The following is a 16,095-nucleotide window of genomic DNA, read 5'->3' as shown; positions in this document are numbered from 1 at the left end:
TTATTCATGTCCCGTCTGAGCTCTCAAATTACGTGATTGGCTGCTAATTTTCATACTGTTAAGATAATTGCGCTAATTTACTATACGTTTATTCTAGTCTACAAATACATTTGCGAGTTTATTAGTAACGAGCATTTACCTGACTAGTGCACTTTACACCAGGCTTGTTGCTGAGCGCCCGCCTACGTTCTACAGCCTTCGTAGTGCGAGTCAATATTCCCGGAAGTGTGCTGTGCGTTTGATTTGAGCTGCTCCCTCTTCGCCATTCAGTGGCGCGTACTCCAGTGTAGCAGCAGCATAACGGTAAGGTCCGAAAAAAATATTTAATCAACTTTTCAAACATTTGTCTATACATTTAAGTTAAAACGCTGATAGCTCATTTGTACGTCACTTTTTGGTAGTACAAAGTCGCGAGTTCTGATTACTAGTGCAACTTGTTACATGCTAACTAACAACTTCATGATGTGTAGTTTAATTCGACTAGTGTAGATTACTCATTTTAATTGTGACGCAGACCAGAAACTGATGTCACTGATGTTTGCTCTGCGGTTGCTACCAGTTTAATTATACAGTGATAAGTCATCTCTTTCCATGGAGGTAGGATATCCTTGTGAATATCCACTAAATTGATCTGTGATTAGATCCTGTTGACTAAGCAAGTCAAATGAATTTCAAAACAGCACTATTCAAGAGAAAAAAGTTGTTTATCAGACCCAATGAATGGGTATGTATAGGCTAACTTTTCATCGCATGAAAGTTGCTCACGTTCTGTCAGCAGACGACACTTCCTGGAATGCAAGTTCATTTTCCGCGGTGATTCATCATTGAACATTTTTTTCTTAAACTTGATTGAAGGGAATGAGCGAATCCTGTAAATTGCTACAAATATGTATATACCCTCTCAAAGTGAGTTTGATACAGATGTGTATTTAAAATAGGCCTAGTGAAGTTTGGATTTGACTGACTGATCCAGGAGGACTCACCAACTGACTGGCACACTTCAAATAATGCAACTTTTAAACCCAGTCAGCCTATCTGTTAGGACGTGTTTTTATGGCATACAAACGTGTGCATCTTTTCTGAAAATCATTAGGCCCAGTAACCCGATAGACTGGCAGTGACATGCTTGCAAAACTACGGGGGCTGGCTTTCTCCGAACGTGAAGCCTTTCCTTCCTGTTTCTGACGCATGGCGCGGTAGAGTTCTAGTTCCTTCTGTTGGAGAGTAGGCCAGGGCGAGTCTTAGGTGTTCACCAAACTTAACCCGTTCCTCCTAGTATTATCCATTTACAGGTAGTTCACTCACTGTAAGTAAAACGATGTATAGTGTCTGTAAGATAAACCAAACATACCAACATTTCAACAGCCTGGCTGCTCCAATTGTTGCGCTTATCGATCTACATAAGAACACTAAAGCATCTGCTGGATGTTCAGCAGCTCAAAGGTCCCCGTAGACTTGTTTTTGTTAACCTAACCAGTTTACAATGTTCTATGCAACAGGAATAAAAACATTACCTCTACATATTAATATGTATCTTTCCAGAGGTCCAGGGACATGCAATGTTGACTTAATTGATATACACTTCAGACCAAATAGCGTCCTCATATTTTCAGCCTTAGGGCTTCACTAGTCTCTTATTCAGTTCATGTGACATCTTGTATTTCCCTGTCAGTTTGTGGCAATGTAAAGAGAGAGGGGGGTATTGATCCATAGAGATACTTTGGACATCTGTCCCCTTTACCACTATCCAATCAATGGCAGCTCACCACTGCAACTACCATTGCTTTTTCATCCGAAATGCTGTTTTTCTACAGGCTTTTTTTGTTTTGAGTAGGACTAGAGATTTGAAATCTGTGTTTTTCAGTACACCCCTTTCAACAATAATTGGTTTCATGTTTTCTAAGCTATATTATTTAATAGGACTTTTTAGAGAATTTTCCAGCCTCTGGATTGATGCAAGTTAACTTCTCATTCGACAACCACATGCCTTGGACATTACTCCACATGATTCCAGGAACCAATCTTAACCTGATTTTTGATCAAGATGCACAGCTATTTTTCTTCTTAAAAGTGAGCAAGCTTCCATCTATCTCCTAGCTGATTTCTAACCTCCATTACAGGATAGGCTACATGGCTGTGGGTAATCACTACGCTTCTCTCCTTGTCTCTACTTCCCTGTCACTCTGCATTAAGGCAGGGGATCTGGCTGGGGAAATTGTAGCAAACCAAAGGAGATTAAATTCAGAGCTGAGCACAGCACCATCTGATGGCCTACTTTACGTAGCACACAGTCTACATAAAGACAACTCGCCACAATGAAGGTATGGAGGCATTTAATGACGCCTCCCACACATTCCACCCCCTCCTATAGCCTGTCATGACAAGAACCAGGCCTGATGGTGACTCCTTTTCTCTCAGAGCCATTTGGCTATCTGTCCTCTTACTGCCTTTAAGTGGCACGTCGGTCTCTTCTGTTTTTGCTGTAACTCGCAAGGGACTAGAAACGAGGACACTGGCCAGCATCTCCACACATACAGCAATGTTAAAGATTAGCTCTTCTCTTCTGCTGTTCCTCCTCATTGTACTGTGGCTTAGACTGAACAACAGACCACACAACCCCCAAATGTCCCCCAGGGGATATCAGCCTTCACATTACACCTCATTCAAAAGGAAATGGCTTCCCTTCATGCTGGATATGTCCTTATTTAGTCATTGCTATCATCCACCAGAGGGCAAACGTTACACTGCATACTATTTAGTTTCTTGTTGCAGATGTTGAGATGTTCCTCAGACCACATGACTAGTGCCATCAAGTGTACCACCCACCATCAGGTCATTGCTCTGTCAATGACGCCACATTAAAAAGCCCAACTGAATGGAACCACCATACAACAGCAGGCTTATTAATGTCCATAGTGGATGCTGTTGCTTTGTTACCAAGGGAGGCAGACATAATCTGGGCATGTGTTGCTACTCGCTAAGCCCCCCCACCGTGCAGGGAGAGAGCCCTGACCTTTCATCTGACACCTTGGCACTCCCGTTCACTCTCAGCTTCCTGCTGTGTCTATACAGAGTGATTTCTCAGACCGGTTATTTTTAATGCTCAGACCGTATTTGTTCTAGTTTTCCCCCCTTGAGGTAGAATATATTTTTCTCTTTCGTCTGATACTTCCTCAAATTTTGACTCCTCTCTGCGCTGTTTATTCATGTCTCACTCTGTGGAAATGAGTGCCTCCTGCATTGCATCAGCTCTGTCAGGCACAATCATCCTTCCTGAAGGCACTGTTCTGCATTTAGTGCTGCATCCTCTGCTTTGTGCAGCAGCCCAGCGTGTCTGACATTACATCAAGCCAGTGTTGCTTACCTGAATACCTGCTAACAAATCAAGACTGCAATGGGGTTCACGTCAGGTGGAGAAAGGCTTACAGGGGAAGTCAAGGGGATCATTTAGAAGCCTTTTGCATTACTATGTGTGTTTAAGTGCAGTCCAACATGTGGTTAAACACAGTTCTCTTCTCTAACTGGCAGATGTGAGTCATGTTGTTGGCAGAACATGAAGGAAACATACAATCACAGTTGACAAAAGTGCTGCAGAGCACAAGGAAGTCAAGCACTCTGGTGAATGGCATATAAGTCTAGAAGGGCGTCACAAAGCCACATCACAAGGACACATGAAACGGTGCGTCCTGTGGGGAGGAAGGGGAGAAATGCTGAAGTTCACTCTCAGAGCTAGGTCTATGGGAGGGAGGGAGACAGAACAGAGGATCAAACTAGCCATAGATGTTTTGTGTGTGATATTAGGAGTAAAAACAGTATCCAGGCTGCTTGCCAAATCTAAGGTTGGTACAGCACAATGTTCCTGGAGGCGGTTGTGTCAGTGATTTAGGTAGGTTTATCAGAGACCTGCCAGGAGCTGGAGTTTAGCCCAATGAATGATTACGTAATCCCTGATTTCCTGATTGCCATTTCTCCTCCCCCTCTGTGGTTAAAAGCTAATTGTAGCGTTTGGACAATGCCAGCTGTTCTCTATTGCAGAATACACTTGGGTGATCACTTTTTATTTTATTTTTTACCCTGCCTTAGAACAGGGACATGGCTGAGACACTAGATTGCAGTAAATGCTTATATTTTTGCATTTGTAATGTATCTTGTCATCTATCAAAATTCTGTTCAAATTGCTGTCGGCCTTGTGCTGTCCTTTTCCTGTACTCTTCCCTGTGAAATGTCAAAGGTGAAGTCCTATGAGAGTACACAGTGAATGGGTTAGTTGGACAAAAAAAGAAAAGACCGCTATGAGACCTTTACTACAGAAGAATGATTTATGAGCTGGACATTTCTTGAGGAAACCTTTCTTGTTTGCCTTTTTTGGGGGATTAAGAGCTGGTTTCTGACCAAGAAATCTTCTGATTTTAAGATTAAATGGATCTAACTTTGAAGGAAAAGAGGAACTTAAGGCGTTGTCTTTGAGTTCCTGCCACTTTTGCCTCCAACTCTGACCTGTGCTGAATTTCTTTAGCCATTTTCATCAACTCAGGAGGCGTTTCTCGCCCTTGTTAAATTTGGTAATGAAGGCCCTTGAATCTCTATAGGACACCAAAGAAGTTTGTCAGTGGAATCCTCTTGATGTGTCACCACTTACACCCCCAAACACTTCCCCTTTGCTATTCCCCAATGCCTTATTAGCAGTAATCTCTGTCACAATAATCTTACTGCTCTAATTGTTGCTAAGGAACAGCCCTAATCTGGGTGTCAGCTACTCTAGAAACCAGAGTGCTTGGATGACTATTCCTGAACCTGATCAAATGGGGATAACCCTCCAATTAAAGCTATTGGTATTTATTTAGCAGCCAGTGGTAAGAACCAGTGTGAGGGGTTCAATGTTGACACATAAGCCGATCACTACCAGTATTTATACCTCAGTTACACCAAAACATGTCACTTAGCAGTGACGAGTGAACAAGGCCTATTTATTTCTGTAGTCAGTCAGTATATGTGTAATGTCAGCTGCTGGATAAATGTGTATTGGGACTTATGCTATTGTTGAAACTTGGCCTAATCTATTTCATTGAGCTCAGTGGACCTATAATTGACCCAATCATCCATTTCGTGCTTAGTGAAGATCGCATATGAATCATTATCTTGACGTGGTTGGTCAAGCCAGAAACTGATCGTGCTCCAATAACTTATTCTATGCAAGCCAAACTGTGTTGAGAATGAGATGGCTGCCAACTATTTAAGTGTTTATAGTCTACTTGTTTGCCTATGGGCATTAGGCAGTCATGCCAAGCAATGGCCACACTGATAAACATGTGAGACTGAAGTGGGTCACTGCTCGGATGGTGCCTCACATCCGTTGTAACTTTCTACTAAAATATGTATTTCTTTAAGGTTGTCATAATAATTGTTGCATTGTACTATTTAAAAAAAAAACTCTAGCCACCCTGACTCACAACCTAGTACTGATTTCTGTTTTTCACCCTCTTGTTTGTCACTATTTCCTGATGTCCCCCACCTCACCCCCTCTTTTTATCTATCCACTTATTCTGAAGGACACATCCCCTCCAGCTGAAGCTGCTTGACCCAACAGCAGGCCAGTCATGAGAGGCTGTGTTGTGGTGTGAGTTAGCAGCAGAGAAATATAGCACTCCTAAAGTATCTCCCTCTCATTTATCACCACACCAATCCTGGGGGACAACTCGGTATGTAGCGGCAGTCCACCAAGGCTCAGGTCTGGATCTGGGCTAGCACATGAGGAGGAGCGACTAGAGATGAATAGAGATGACGTGAGAAAGATGTCACAGTATCCCTGAATCTGGTCCCGTCCTCCCACTCCTAACAACGAGTCCTTCTCACTATTTCTCCAACTTCACACACATTTGCACAGCTGAGCTACCAAAACACACTACTGCTAACAGAACAGGAATTTCTGCTTTAATGAGAACGTGGAGAGGCCCCGTTTGCGGGAAAATGGTGCAGCGTGCTCCCTGTTCCTGCTTGGCGCAGGTCCATCTGTCAGGCGCTATGCAAAACAGAGAGGGGCAGAGGGAGGGAGAGGATTACAGAGCGAGGAGGGGGGTGGAACTGGTTAGTGTGGTGAGAGGTTTGAGAGCCAGACAGGAGCCCTTGTTTGCAGTGGTGTGATTTTAATGTACTATTGCTGGGATTGTGTGTTGAGCTGGGGTTTTATGGTGTGTTATGTCACCAAGGTAATACCGGCGTCTGTTCAACATCTGGAGCCTTGCTCATGGCACAACATCAATGTTGAACTTGTTTTTTTTCTCTTTGCAGTTGCGTGTTTGTGTGTAGCCCAATAATAACATCTTTCACACATCCCCCAAGGCGTTCTACGTGGCTTTTTAGCCTGTTTTGTTATGTTTTTCTACCATTGCTAAGTTTTCTCTCGTTATATTGGAATGTGTGAGCTACTACGGTCCTTGAACAAGTGTGTTTCAAACTCGACTGCTGCATGAGCATGACAGTGTGTGATATACAGCATAGCCTAGGCTTCCTGTTTTGTATTTGGTTAGGTGGTTTCCTGTGAACTGACTGACATCCACAAACATACTGGCATTGTTCTGTGTTGTGGAGGTCTGCCAGGGCCCTTTGTCAAAGTAGTATTCTTGCTCTTGCCATTTTCTGTTTTACAATTTGTCAGAGATACTCAATGTTGCTCAGTTAATTGATTGTATTACACTAATACACAATTGTGTATTACTGTGTAATTACACAGTGCTACAGCACAGGCCAAGTTGATTAGCTTTTTCCCAAGTTGATTTGCTTTGTTGCAATGTAATTGGGGCCAGCTGGTGTCAGTTCCCCAGTAACACATTGAGTCAATGGATTTACAGTCTCTCAGTTGAAATTCCACTTAACAAAGTACAGTAAGCTGATACAAGCACTAGAAGTAGCCTTGACCTGCCCTGTCAGTGCAGAGTTTAAGATTTTTACCCAGTGAAGGAATAGGCCTGTCATTTATTGCTGTGGGGAAAAAACTATTGGTCTGTGATAAAGTGAAGCTTTTAAAGTATTAGATGCAGTACTGCAGTAAATCACTAATGCATCAGTAGAAAATGCAGCATGGCATTGGCGCCATCACGCTGAACTGCTACCACTGAAGACTACGCTGCTGACTGTCTGTGGTGTGTACATGGATACAGAGAGGCGCTCTGTGCCAATCACTCACAATACCACGAAGAACAAGGAGGCCAGTCTTCATGAAGGGAGACAGAAAGTACAGAGCAGCAGTGTTATTAAATCACCTCGGTGTAGCAGAGGTATTACACCAGCTAGACGTAGGCCTATCTTACTACAGTACTTAACCGGCAGGTAGCCTAGCGCAGTGGTTCCCGAACTGTGGGGTAAGGGGTGTCCTCTGTAATAGTAGAATGCACAAGGTGCGGTTTCGAAATTGAGTAATGTATCATCAGTTTTCCTCAGTCATTGTATACCTTGGAGAGATATTTATAACTTGTCAGAAATGTCCAAAGATCAACTGGGCCATGTCGGCTAAAGATTTTTTTTGCTAGGTTTTTTAGCACTGATTTTGTTGTAATGTCTGAGTGACTCAAATAACACATGAATAAATATTAGACATGGCAAAATGTATAGAATTGCAAGAACATTAGCTTTAAAACGGCAACAATTGCAGGAAATTAGCTTTAAACCAACAAAAATGTTATCTTCGCTAACTAGAGGGGTGTGAACAGTTTGTCATGAATAGTGCTTGTACCCATAGAAATAGGGGTGGTGCGGGATGTTCCCCAATGTTGGAACGGGGCCTGAGTAAAAAGTGAACCCCTAGCCTAGTGGTTGAGTTTTGGGCCAGTAACCGAAAGGTCGCTGGTAAGGTGGACAAATCTACTGTTCTGCCCTTGAGCAAGGCAGTTAACCCCTTAACAACAACTGCTCCTGGACGCCGATGACAGGGATGTTGATTAAGGTAGCCCTCCCGCACCTCTCTGATTCTGAGGGTTTGGGTTAAATGCGGAAGACACATTTCAGTTGAATGCATTATGTTTTGCAAGTGACTAGGTATCCTCTTTCCCTTCCCCATCTGTGTGGAAAGGTTGATTTCAACACCAACTGCTCTCTCCTCACGACACCCACCTCTGGCAAGAGGACCCTCCCTCTAATATCATTGTCCTGATTCCTGCGTAGCATCACTCTCCCCAGACCCTAATTGATGTTGACTGGTAATGCAGTGCAGCTGGGTGCTGCTCCCCACATTAGCATGTTATCTGCTTGATCCACAGAAGCTTGACTGTAGCTCACTACAGCATGGTAGAGGGAGGGAGGGAGAGGGTTTGAGTTGAGATAAAGCTCTGCTTTTCGACCAACCAGCCCACCGTGGTTCCCCCCCGCGTGTACAGCGCTGGCCCCTCTCTGGTCTGACCTCCATGCTGGGACTGTGTCCAATAAAGTCCAAGCCAGGACGTGTGAGTCAGGCCCAGAGATCTTTATCGCAATAGAAGGCTCTGGTTAGGCTCAGTCACAGTGATTGGATATTGTTTCAGAGCAGCAATGAGGCTGCTGAGGTCAAAGTGCAATGAGAGAAGGATGTAAATCTATAATCATCTACCAGGACACCCTATTAACCTGGTACCTGCCCCACAATGCATGCAAATTAGATTTATTTAAAGGATCCTAATGAGCATCTGGGAAGTGGCGTGTTGACTGCTACCAGAGTTTCTAAACCCAGAGGCCCAATATCGCACAACTTCCGGGAACCCATGCGAAGCAGACTGGAGGCCAGACCAGGGTTTGAGAAGTGCAAAAGTATTCCTTAGTTGTTACTCGACAAAGTGACACGTTTTCATTTTTGTCAAAAACAACTTTATATCGAAGGAGTGACTTTGATTTGATGGCCTGCACATCCACGCTAGACGACCGCTAGACCTGATGACGTGTTTCTGCGCATGAGCTTCGCTAGCCAATGTCGCCATGACATCGCCTACAAGCGTGATCTGGGATTTTTATTGGTTCATACTAAACCATCTTTGCTGCTACCATCTTTCAAACTCTGGCCCTGCTTGAATAGTTTGGAAATACATCCTTACCTCCTCCCTCCCTTGTAAAAGTAACCAATCTCACATGATTCATTAGTTGGTAGCATGTGAGGTCTCTACTACACGTCTTTTACCAATGCAGTCATTTCAGACCAGTGGTTTACCTGAAGACGAGGTACTGTAGGGAGGACCAATTTTTCAACCTTCACAAAGTATTCAGGGAGTACGCTCAGGTGTGCTGTTTTTAATCTTGTCCTCCTGCAGTGTAACTTAATAAAGGCTTTTGCATTTTTCGGTAAGACAGTGCCTTGGGGGGTTTTTCAAGTGTTTTGTGCTCACTACGCAACAACAGTGTTTTACAGTGTTTTGCCTTGCAGTTTGTTGATCTATTTTCAACGTATTGGACCAAACCTCCTGACCTGTGTCTCTCTCGCTCTCAGTAGACTATGGCAGAGCAGGATCCCACCCCGGAGCAGCTGGCGGCCATCGCAGCGGCCAACGAGGAAGCGGAGGGCGGGGTCAACTACAAGCCCCCCGCTCAGAAGAGTCTGCAGGAGATCCAGGAGCTTGACAAGGACGACGAGAGCCTGCGCAAGTACAAGGAGGCCCTGCTGGGGAACGCTGCCGCGGCTGCAGGTTTGTGCTGCTGCTCCAATTACACACGTTGTAGAGACACACACACACACACACACTCATGCAATTTGGAAACACCAGTCCTGCAGACTGTTTCTCTCTCTCCCTCTCAAACTGATTAACAAACAAACCCACATCCACAATGCACATCTCGTGCAACCATCTTTGTTTATTATTTTATAATTCCCTCCTACTTTCAAGTCCTTCAGCAGGCTTTCTTTCCAGGGATTTAATTGAATGAGTTTGCAAATACCATAAGAGAGGGTGGGAGAGGGCAACAGGCCGGCAGTCTTGGTGCTCAGTGGGTACAGCAGTGACAGAGTTACACCCCCCCCCAGACAGACAGGTCAGTAGCTGACACCTGCAACAGTCTGTGAACTAGATACAGGCTGGCAAGATACAGGCTGCTGACTGGAAAGGAGGCCAAGCCGCCTGGGCTTTAGTTGGAGCTGTGGTATAAAAGACTGCGATGAACCACTGATCGCTGGTAGAAATATTTTCACGTTGTTTTATGTCTGATACTCACTTCCATCTGTTGCAAATGTCATTATTCACAGTTGAACTGTTCTTCATGAACTGTTGTAGTTTTCTGCTTTAGCCTATTGACTTAGCCCCCTTGAGTTGATTGACGCACCGGTGCATGACAAAATCCCCATCAAAATCATTCAATTTAAGCCAGAGAGGTTTTTTTTGCATTTGGATGCATCTCAATCCACCACATCCTCCGATGTCGTACTAAATCAAAATTTTATTTAAAAAAAATATTACCGAAAGGTGTCCTAAAATTCTAAATCAAATAGTTAAATGATCCATAGTATGAGCATCTTAACCCCACAATGTCTTAGTCTCTAAAGAATTATAATAGTATAATAGCTTATAATAGTCAATGTTTTTTGTGTTTACCATGAACTATTTTTACATTTTTGTACTTTGCTTTGTTTTTTTTCCCCTTTCTCCCAGTAGACCCCAACGCTCCCAATGTCCAGGTGACACGCTTGACCCTGATGTGTGAGACGGCGCCGCTGCCCCTGACCCTTGACCTACAGGGTGAGTAGAGCAGCACTGTGGTTGTACTGGTATTTCGAGGGCGTGTTTCTGAATACGCTGAGGTGCACTTTTTGAGAAAAGGCTCCATATTGAAAGACTTCTCATGTGTTTTAGTGTGAAAAGAAGCCTTTGTCGTGAGCACATGTAATATTTTCCATATGAATGTGTGAGGGTGGCACTTAAGCTTACCATTGGGGGGGACAAAAGACATTGCCTCATAGTAGCCGCAACACCTGGCCACCTATGGTTTACAAACAAACGTTTTCCAGTAGACATATCAGGCATATTCCATGGGCCATTCCTAATGGATTGGTTTTATTATTCGAGTTAATGAGGCATTTCTTCTGCTGGTTTGAGACTCTTCTGCCCTCATATGGCCTGTAGAGCTACCTACAGGGAAGAAACCAGGGCCATAGAGCTGAACTCACATACAGGGAAGTGCCATCTAGTGGACACTATAATAACAGGCTACAACCCTGTTGGAACACTTAGAAAATCCTGCCTTTGTGCTCGCATTTTTAAAGATGCTGAATCACTGATCTGACGCATTTCACCCATCCAGTCTAACACAATTACTTCCAGGGGAGAACTTTGTGCATTGCATATATTGGAACAAAATGATAGACTCCTCCTGCATTCACTCTGCCTGAGGGTCTCTGACATTCTCTTTCTGTGGTCTGGCCACCTCTTTCTCTCTGCTCAACCTCAGGAGACCTGGAGTCCTTTAAGAAACAGTCCTTTGTCCTGAAGGAAGGCGTGGAGTACAAGATAAAGATCAGCTTCAAGGTGAATGAGTCTGGCCTTTTTTCTAACATGACCAGTGTCAGCTTGGCCACTATCAAGCTATTTTGGACATTGAAATTCAATTGTAAGCTGAATACACACCATGTCCCATCATGAAAGGGCTGCTTTCTTATCCGAAGGGTGGATGTGGAAAGAGGATGTGACCTCATCACTGATTGTCTCTGTCTGCAGGTCAACAAGGAGATTGTGTCGGGACTGAAGTATGCCCAGCAGACCTACAGGAAAGGAGTCAAGGGTAAGTTCTGCTGTTTCATTTTCTTGCTCTGTCTACTGTGAGGATTTGAGAATGCCGGATAAGGTTAAGCAATATAGTGTACCTTCCATCTAGAGGACAACATGTGGATATGACCATATTGCTTATACTTATCCAATTATCCCAGATGTCCACAACAAGTGCATCAGAGACAGGGGTTAGGGATGTATCTGGGATTGGGTGTTGGGAGTGGCTTGGTCAACTCGGGTGACTGTATTCCCCTGTGCACAGTAAATAGGTCAAGTTAGTAGATGAGGTATTTACATTGCCATTCCTAGACGGTCATTAAATTACTTGTTAATAGTTCGAGTGGCCATAGTATTTGTATTTGATGACACAGGGAAGTTTTTGTCAAGAGGCAACTTTGGAAAATACTTCTAAGCCCCTCTCTTTCCTCTCTCTCTGTGTAGTTGACAAGTCAGACTACATGGTGGGGAGCTACGGGCCGCGGCCGGCAGAGTATGAGTTCCTGACCCCTCTGGAGGAGGCTCCTAAAGGCATGCTGGCCCGCGGCACCTACAACATCAAGTCCAAGTTCACTGATGACGATAAGCACGACCACCTCTCTTGGGAGTGGAACCTTAACATCAAGAAAGAGTGGAAAGACTGAGTCCCCGTCAACTTAATTCTTCCCCCTCTTCTTATTCCCCCTCCATTATTTTGAATTCATAATAATGTGATAAGTAATTAAGGCAAATTCCTCTCTCGTCCACCCCAATCCCTGCTGTAGTTTCATTCCAATCACGTTGTCATGCCATTCACCCCCCACCACCCCCACCACCACCACACACACTCCTTGTGATGCTGAGTATTGAATATGTGGAGAAAGCAAATCATGTGCACAATCATGAATTTGTTTTGGTTAGCTTGTATATAAACTTTTTTTTTTAATGAAAGATTGATTTGTTAATGCTCTTGATATGGATGTCAATCAACTGTGTGAATTCCATCCTTTCCCCTTCATCCCCCTTCCTGCTGTTTGTTTTATACAACCATGATCTGCCTTGTAAAGGTGTTGCTGTGTGTTAAAGGCTGTGGTAGGTCCACACTCTGTACTCTTTGTTGGGGACGTTGCCCTCTGTCAGTTGAAAGCCTTTGAGCAGATTATATGTACCAGAGTACACACAATGAGTTTATTCTGGAGCTAGTGTGAATTCCTAACCGTTAAGAGGTGGCATTGAACAGCACTTACCGGCAGTCCACCAGAGGCACTGTGACCACCTGCTGAAGGTGCAAGTGTGCCTCTTCCTGGTCAGGGTTTTCACCTCCCTACCTAGTTCATTCAGCAGCCATGTGGCCTTAAAGAGGATTCCTGTAGAACTAACAATGAAGGAAATGATCACAAAGAGCCATTTGCCTTCAGAACAGAACTGTCAGATTGTTACGAGAGCCTCCTACAGGGTTTGAGTAAAAGAGTTGAGTGCTGAGTGCAGGTGCAAACAGATGATCAGACCATTGAGATTCTTGTACCTTCTTTCCAGATTAGCCAGTAGAAGTAGACCATGAAAGTGATCAGCAGCCATCTCTGCTCCCTTCCCTCCTCACGGCATCAGGTGGTCTCCGTGCAGACCACCTGATGTGGTCTCAGTGCAGACCACCTGATGTGCAGTTTGCTGACGTGAATGTGGTTTTGTTAACTAGGAAATGAGCTCCTTGTCAAATGCCCTCTAAGCAGACCTTGAGGCCTTCTTCCAGTCACTAACTCCATTACAGTAGCGTCTCATATGGGGCCTTGCTGGTGGCCCTTGTGAGCAGAGAGGAATGTCACACAAGGGTTGTTAATCTGCTCACCTCGAGTATGAATCAACTCCAGGATTACCAAAACTGGCTGTGCCTCTAGCCTTTACAACCACCAGCTGCTCTCTGCTAAGGTCTGTTGACTTTCAGAATGGGAGCTCAACATCAAATAGTTATTTGAACCTGATGTTTTAGGTCAGGTCTAACTTGTGCACAGAACGAGAACAGCCAAGACCTCTTAGTACTACGTAACCGTGTTATATTTTTCTACACTCCATTTTTCAACGTCATAACTTGTGATGTCGGGCTCGGGCTTTGTTTGGTTTCAATGGATCGTTGTTTCAGTATGGTTTTGATTCTTTGTATCTACTCCTCTGTGCCACCTGGAGAACACTGTTCACCTGTCACATGAAAGTCTTCAGACTGGAGGTCCCGGTGTCTTTTTAATCAATAAAGTCATGTTACTTTTTACACTGTTCTGTTATTGATCCAGCTCTAAAGTACAACGTTCTGTAAACCATCTTTACCCTTCTATCAGGCATGCGCCATCTAACACACCAGCAACCGTTCTCATTGAACAGAACCATGTTAGACATTTAGATGGTCGTCTACAAATGCATAGAAGACCATCTCACATGATGTTTGAACACAATGCAGAGCAGAAGAGAACAAGGAAAATATTCAAGTGAAAAGCCAAAGTACTGATAAGAGGGCAGCTAGAGCCCCTTGTGTACTTGAAATAAGCAGTCCAGAAAACAAGGAGTCATGGAGATGTACCCATGGTCTGAGTCGGTGCTTAGAGAGCACAGTTACAGTAGCTTAGTCAAGTGTGGTTGAGAGTTCCATTTCTATGCAGTGCATCATCAGGAGGTCCTCAGTTCTCTAGCTTGGACAACCTAATTTACAAAGGGAAATTCACAGTTTGCATACAGTATTTATTTTTAGAACAAGTTACTACCTTGAGTACCTTGGGCTCACTCAATTGAAGTCTACTGGCTTCACCTGATTTCAAAACCAATGTATATGTTGGATAGATGCATACGTGAAGCCTAAGATGTTAAGGCAACAGTGTTACTGAGATCAGGGATATTTAACTAGATTGTTTTTGAAAACATTTTATGAATAGCTCTGCACATATTATTCATTGTCAGTCATCAAAAACATTAAATAGCAATTATTTATACATTTTAAATAAAATTAGTGCAGTCTCAGTATACACGCTCAGTCATTTAAACATTGTACCGGATTGTCTTGAACAAAGACAGGGCAAACAGACGAATGTCATCAGCTGTACAATTCATTCATATTGGGATGGGTGAAACGTGTCAGTGTCCAGAGAGCTGGATAAAACGTGTCCAGAGAGCTGGATAAAACGTGTCCGTGTCCAGGGAGCTGGATAAAACGTGTCAGTGTCCAGAAAGCTGGATAAAACGTGCCAGTGTCCAGAGAGCTGGATAAAACGTGTCAGTGTCCAGAGAGCTGGATAAAACGTGTCAGTGTCCAGAAAGCTGGATAAAATGTGCCAGTGTCCAGGGAGCTGGATAAAACGTGTCAGTGTCCAGGGAGCTGGATAAAACGTGTCAGTGTCCAGGGAGCTGGATAAAACGTGTCCAGGGAGCTGGATAAAACGTGTCAGTGTCCAGGGAGCTGGATAAAACGTGTCAGTGTCCAGGGAGCTGGATAAAACTGGATGTCAGAAGGTGAATTCACCAATTTGTAAGTCGCTCTGGATAAGAGCGTCTGCTAAATGACTTAAATGTAAATGTAAATGTAAAACGTGTCAGTGTCCAGGGAGCTGGATAAAACGTGTCAGTGTCCAGGGAGCTGGATAAAACGTGTCCAGAGAGCTGGATAAAACGTGTCCGTGTCCAGGGAGCTGGATAAAACGTGTCAGTGTCCAGAAAGCTGGATAAAACGTGCCAGTGTCCAGAGAGCTGGATAAAACGTGTCAGTGTCCAGAGAGCTGGATAAAACGTGTCAGTGTCCAGAAAGCTGGATAAAATGTGCCAGTGTCCAGGGAGCTGGATAAAACGTGTCCAGGGAGCTGGATAAAACGTGTCCAGGGAGCTGGATCACGTGTCCAGGGAGCTGGATAAACGTGTCAGTGTCCAGGGAGCTGGATAAAACGTGTCAGTGTCCAGGGAGCTGGATAAAACTGGATGTCGTGCAGTGTCCAGGGAGCTGGATAAAACGTGTCCAGGGAGCTGGATAAAACGTGTCAGGTCCAGGGAGCTGGATAAAACGTGTCAGTGTCCAGGGAGCTGGATAAAACGTGTCAGTGGATAAACGTGTCAGTGTCCAGGAGCTGGATAAACGTGCCAGTGTCCAGGAAGCTGGATAAAACGTGTCCAGGGAGCTGGATAAAACGTGTCCAGGGAGCTGGATAAACGTGTCAGTGTCCAGGGAGCTGGATAAAACGTGTCAGTGTCCAGGGAGCTGGATAAAACGTGTCAGTGTCCAGGGAGCTGGATAAAACGTGTCCAGGAGCTGTCCAGGGAGCTGGATAAAGCGTGGCAGTGTCCAGGGAGCTGGATAAACGTGTGTCCAGTGTCCAGGGAGCTGGATAAAACGTGGCAGTGTCCAGGGAGCTGGATAAAACGTGGCAGTGTCCAGGGA

At 44.3% G+C, this 16,095-nt stretch overlaps 1 protein-coding gene across 4 annotated transcripts; it reads left to right on the top strand.

Annotated features, from left to right (window-relative positions):
- The first annotated feature begins 198 nt into the window (after positions 1–198).
- Positions 199–13,950, top strand: LOC135555412 (rho GDP-dissociation inhibitor 1-like). 4 transcript variants are annotated; one of them, XM_064987818.1, is made up of 6 exons: positions 199–303; positions 9,446–9,641; positions 10,602–10,685; positions 11,395–11,471; positions 11,661–11,724; positions 12,153–13,950. In XM_064987818.1, exons 2-6 carry the CDS (start codon positions 9,452–9,454, stop codon positions 12,350–12,352), a joined length of 615 nt encoding a protein of 204 aa, XP_064843890.1. In that variant the 5' UTR covers positions 199–303; positions 9,446–9,451; the 3' UTR covers positions 12,353–13,950. The 4 variants fall into 4 exon arrangements, with proteins under 4 accessions (XP_064843890.1, XP_064843886.1, XP_064843888.1 ...); XM_064987814.1 differs by having other exon boundaries at positions 10,599–10,685; XM_064987816.1 differs by having other exon boundaries at positions 200–303; positions 9,449–9,641; positions 10,599–10,685.
- The last annotated feature ends 2,145 nt before the right edge of the window (positions 13,951–16,095 follow it).

Source organism: Oncorhynchus masou, chromosome 15, assembly GCF_036934945.1.
Source record: "Oncorhynchus masou masou isolate Uvic2021 chromosome 15, UVic_Omas_1.1, whole genome shotgun sequence".
NCBI classification, from domain to species: Eukaryota; Metazoa; Chordata; class Actinopteri; order Salmoniformes; family Salmonidae; genus Oncorhynchus; species Oncorhynchus masou.
Note: the sequence above shows the minus strand (reverse complement) of the source record. Positions and strands in the feature narration are given on the sequence as shown.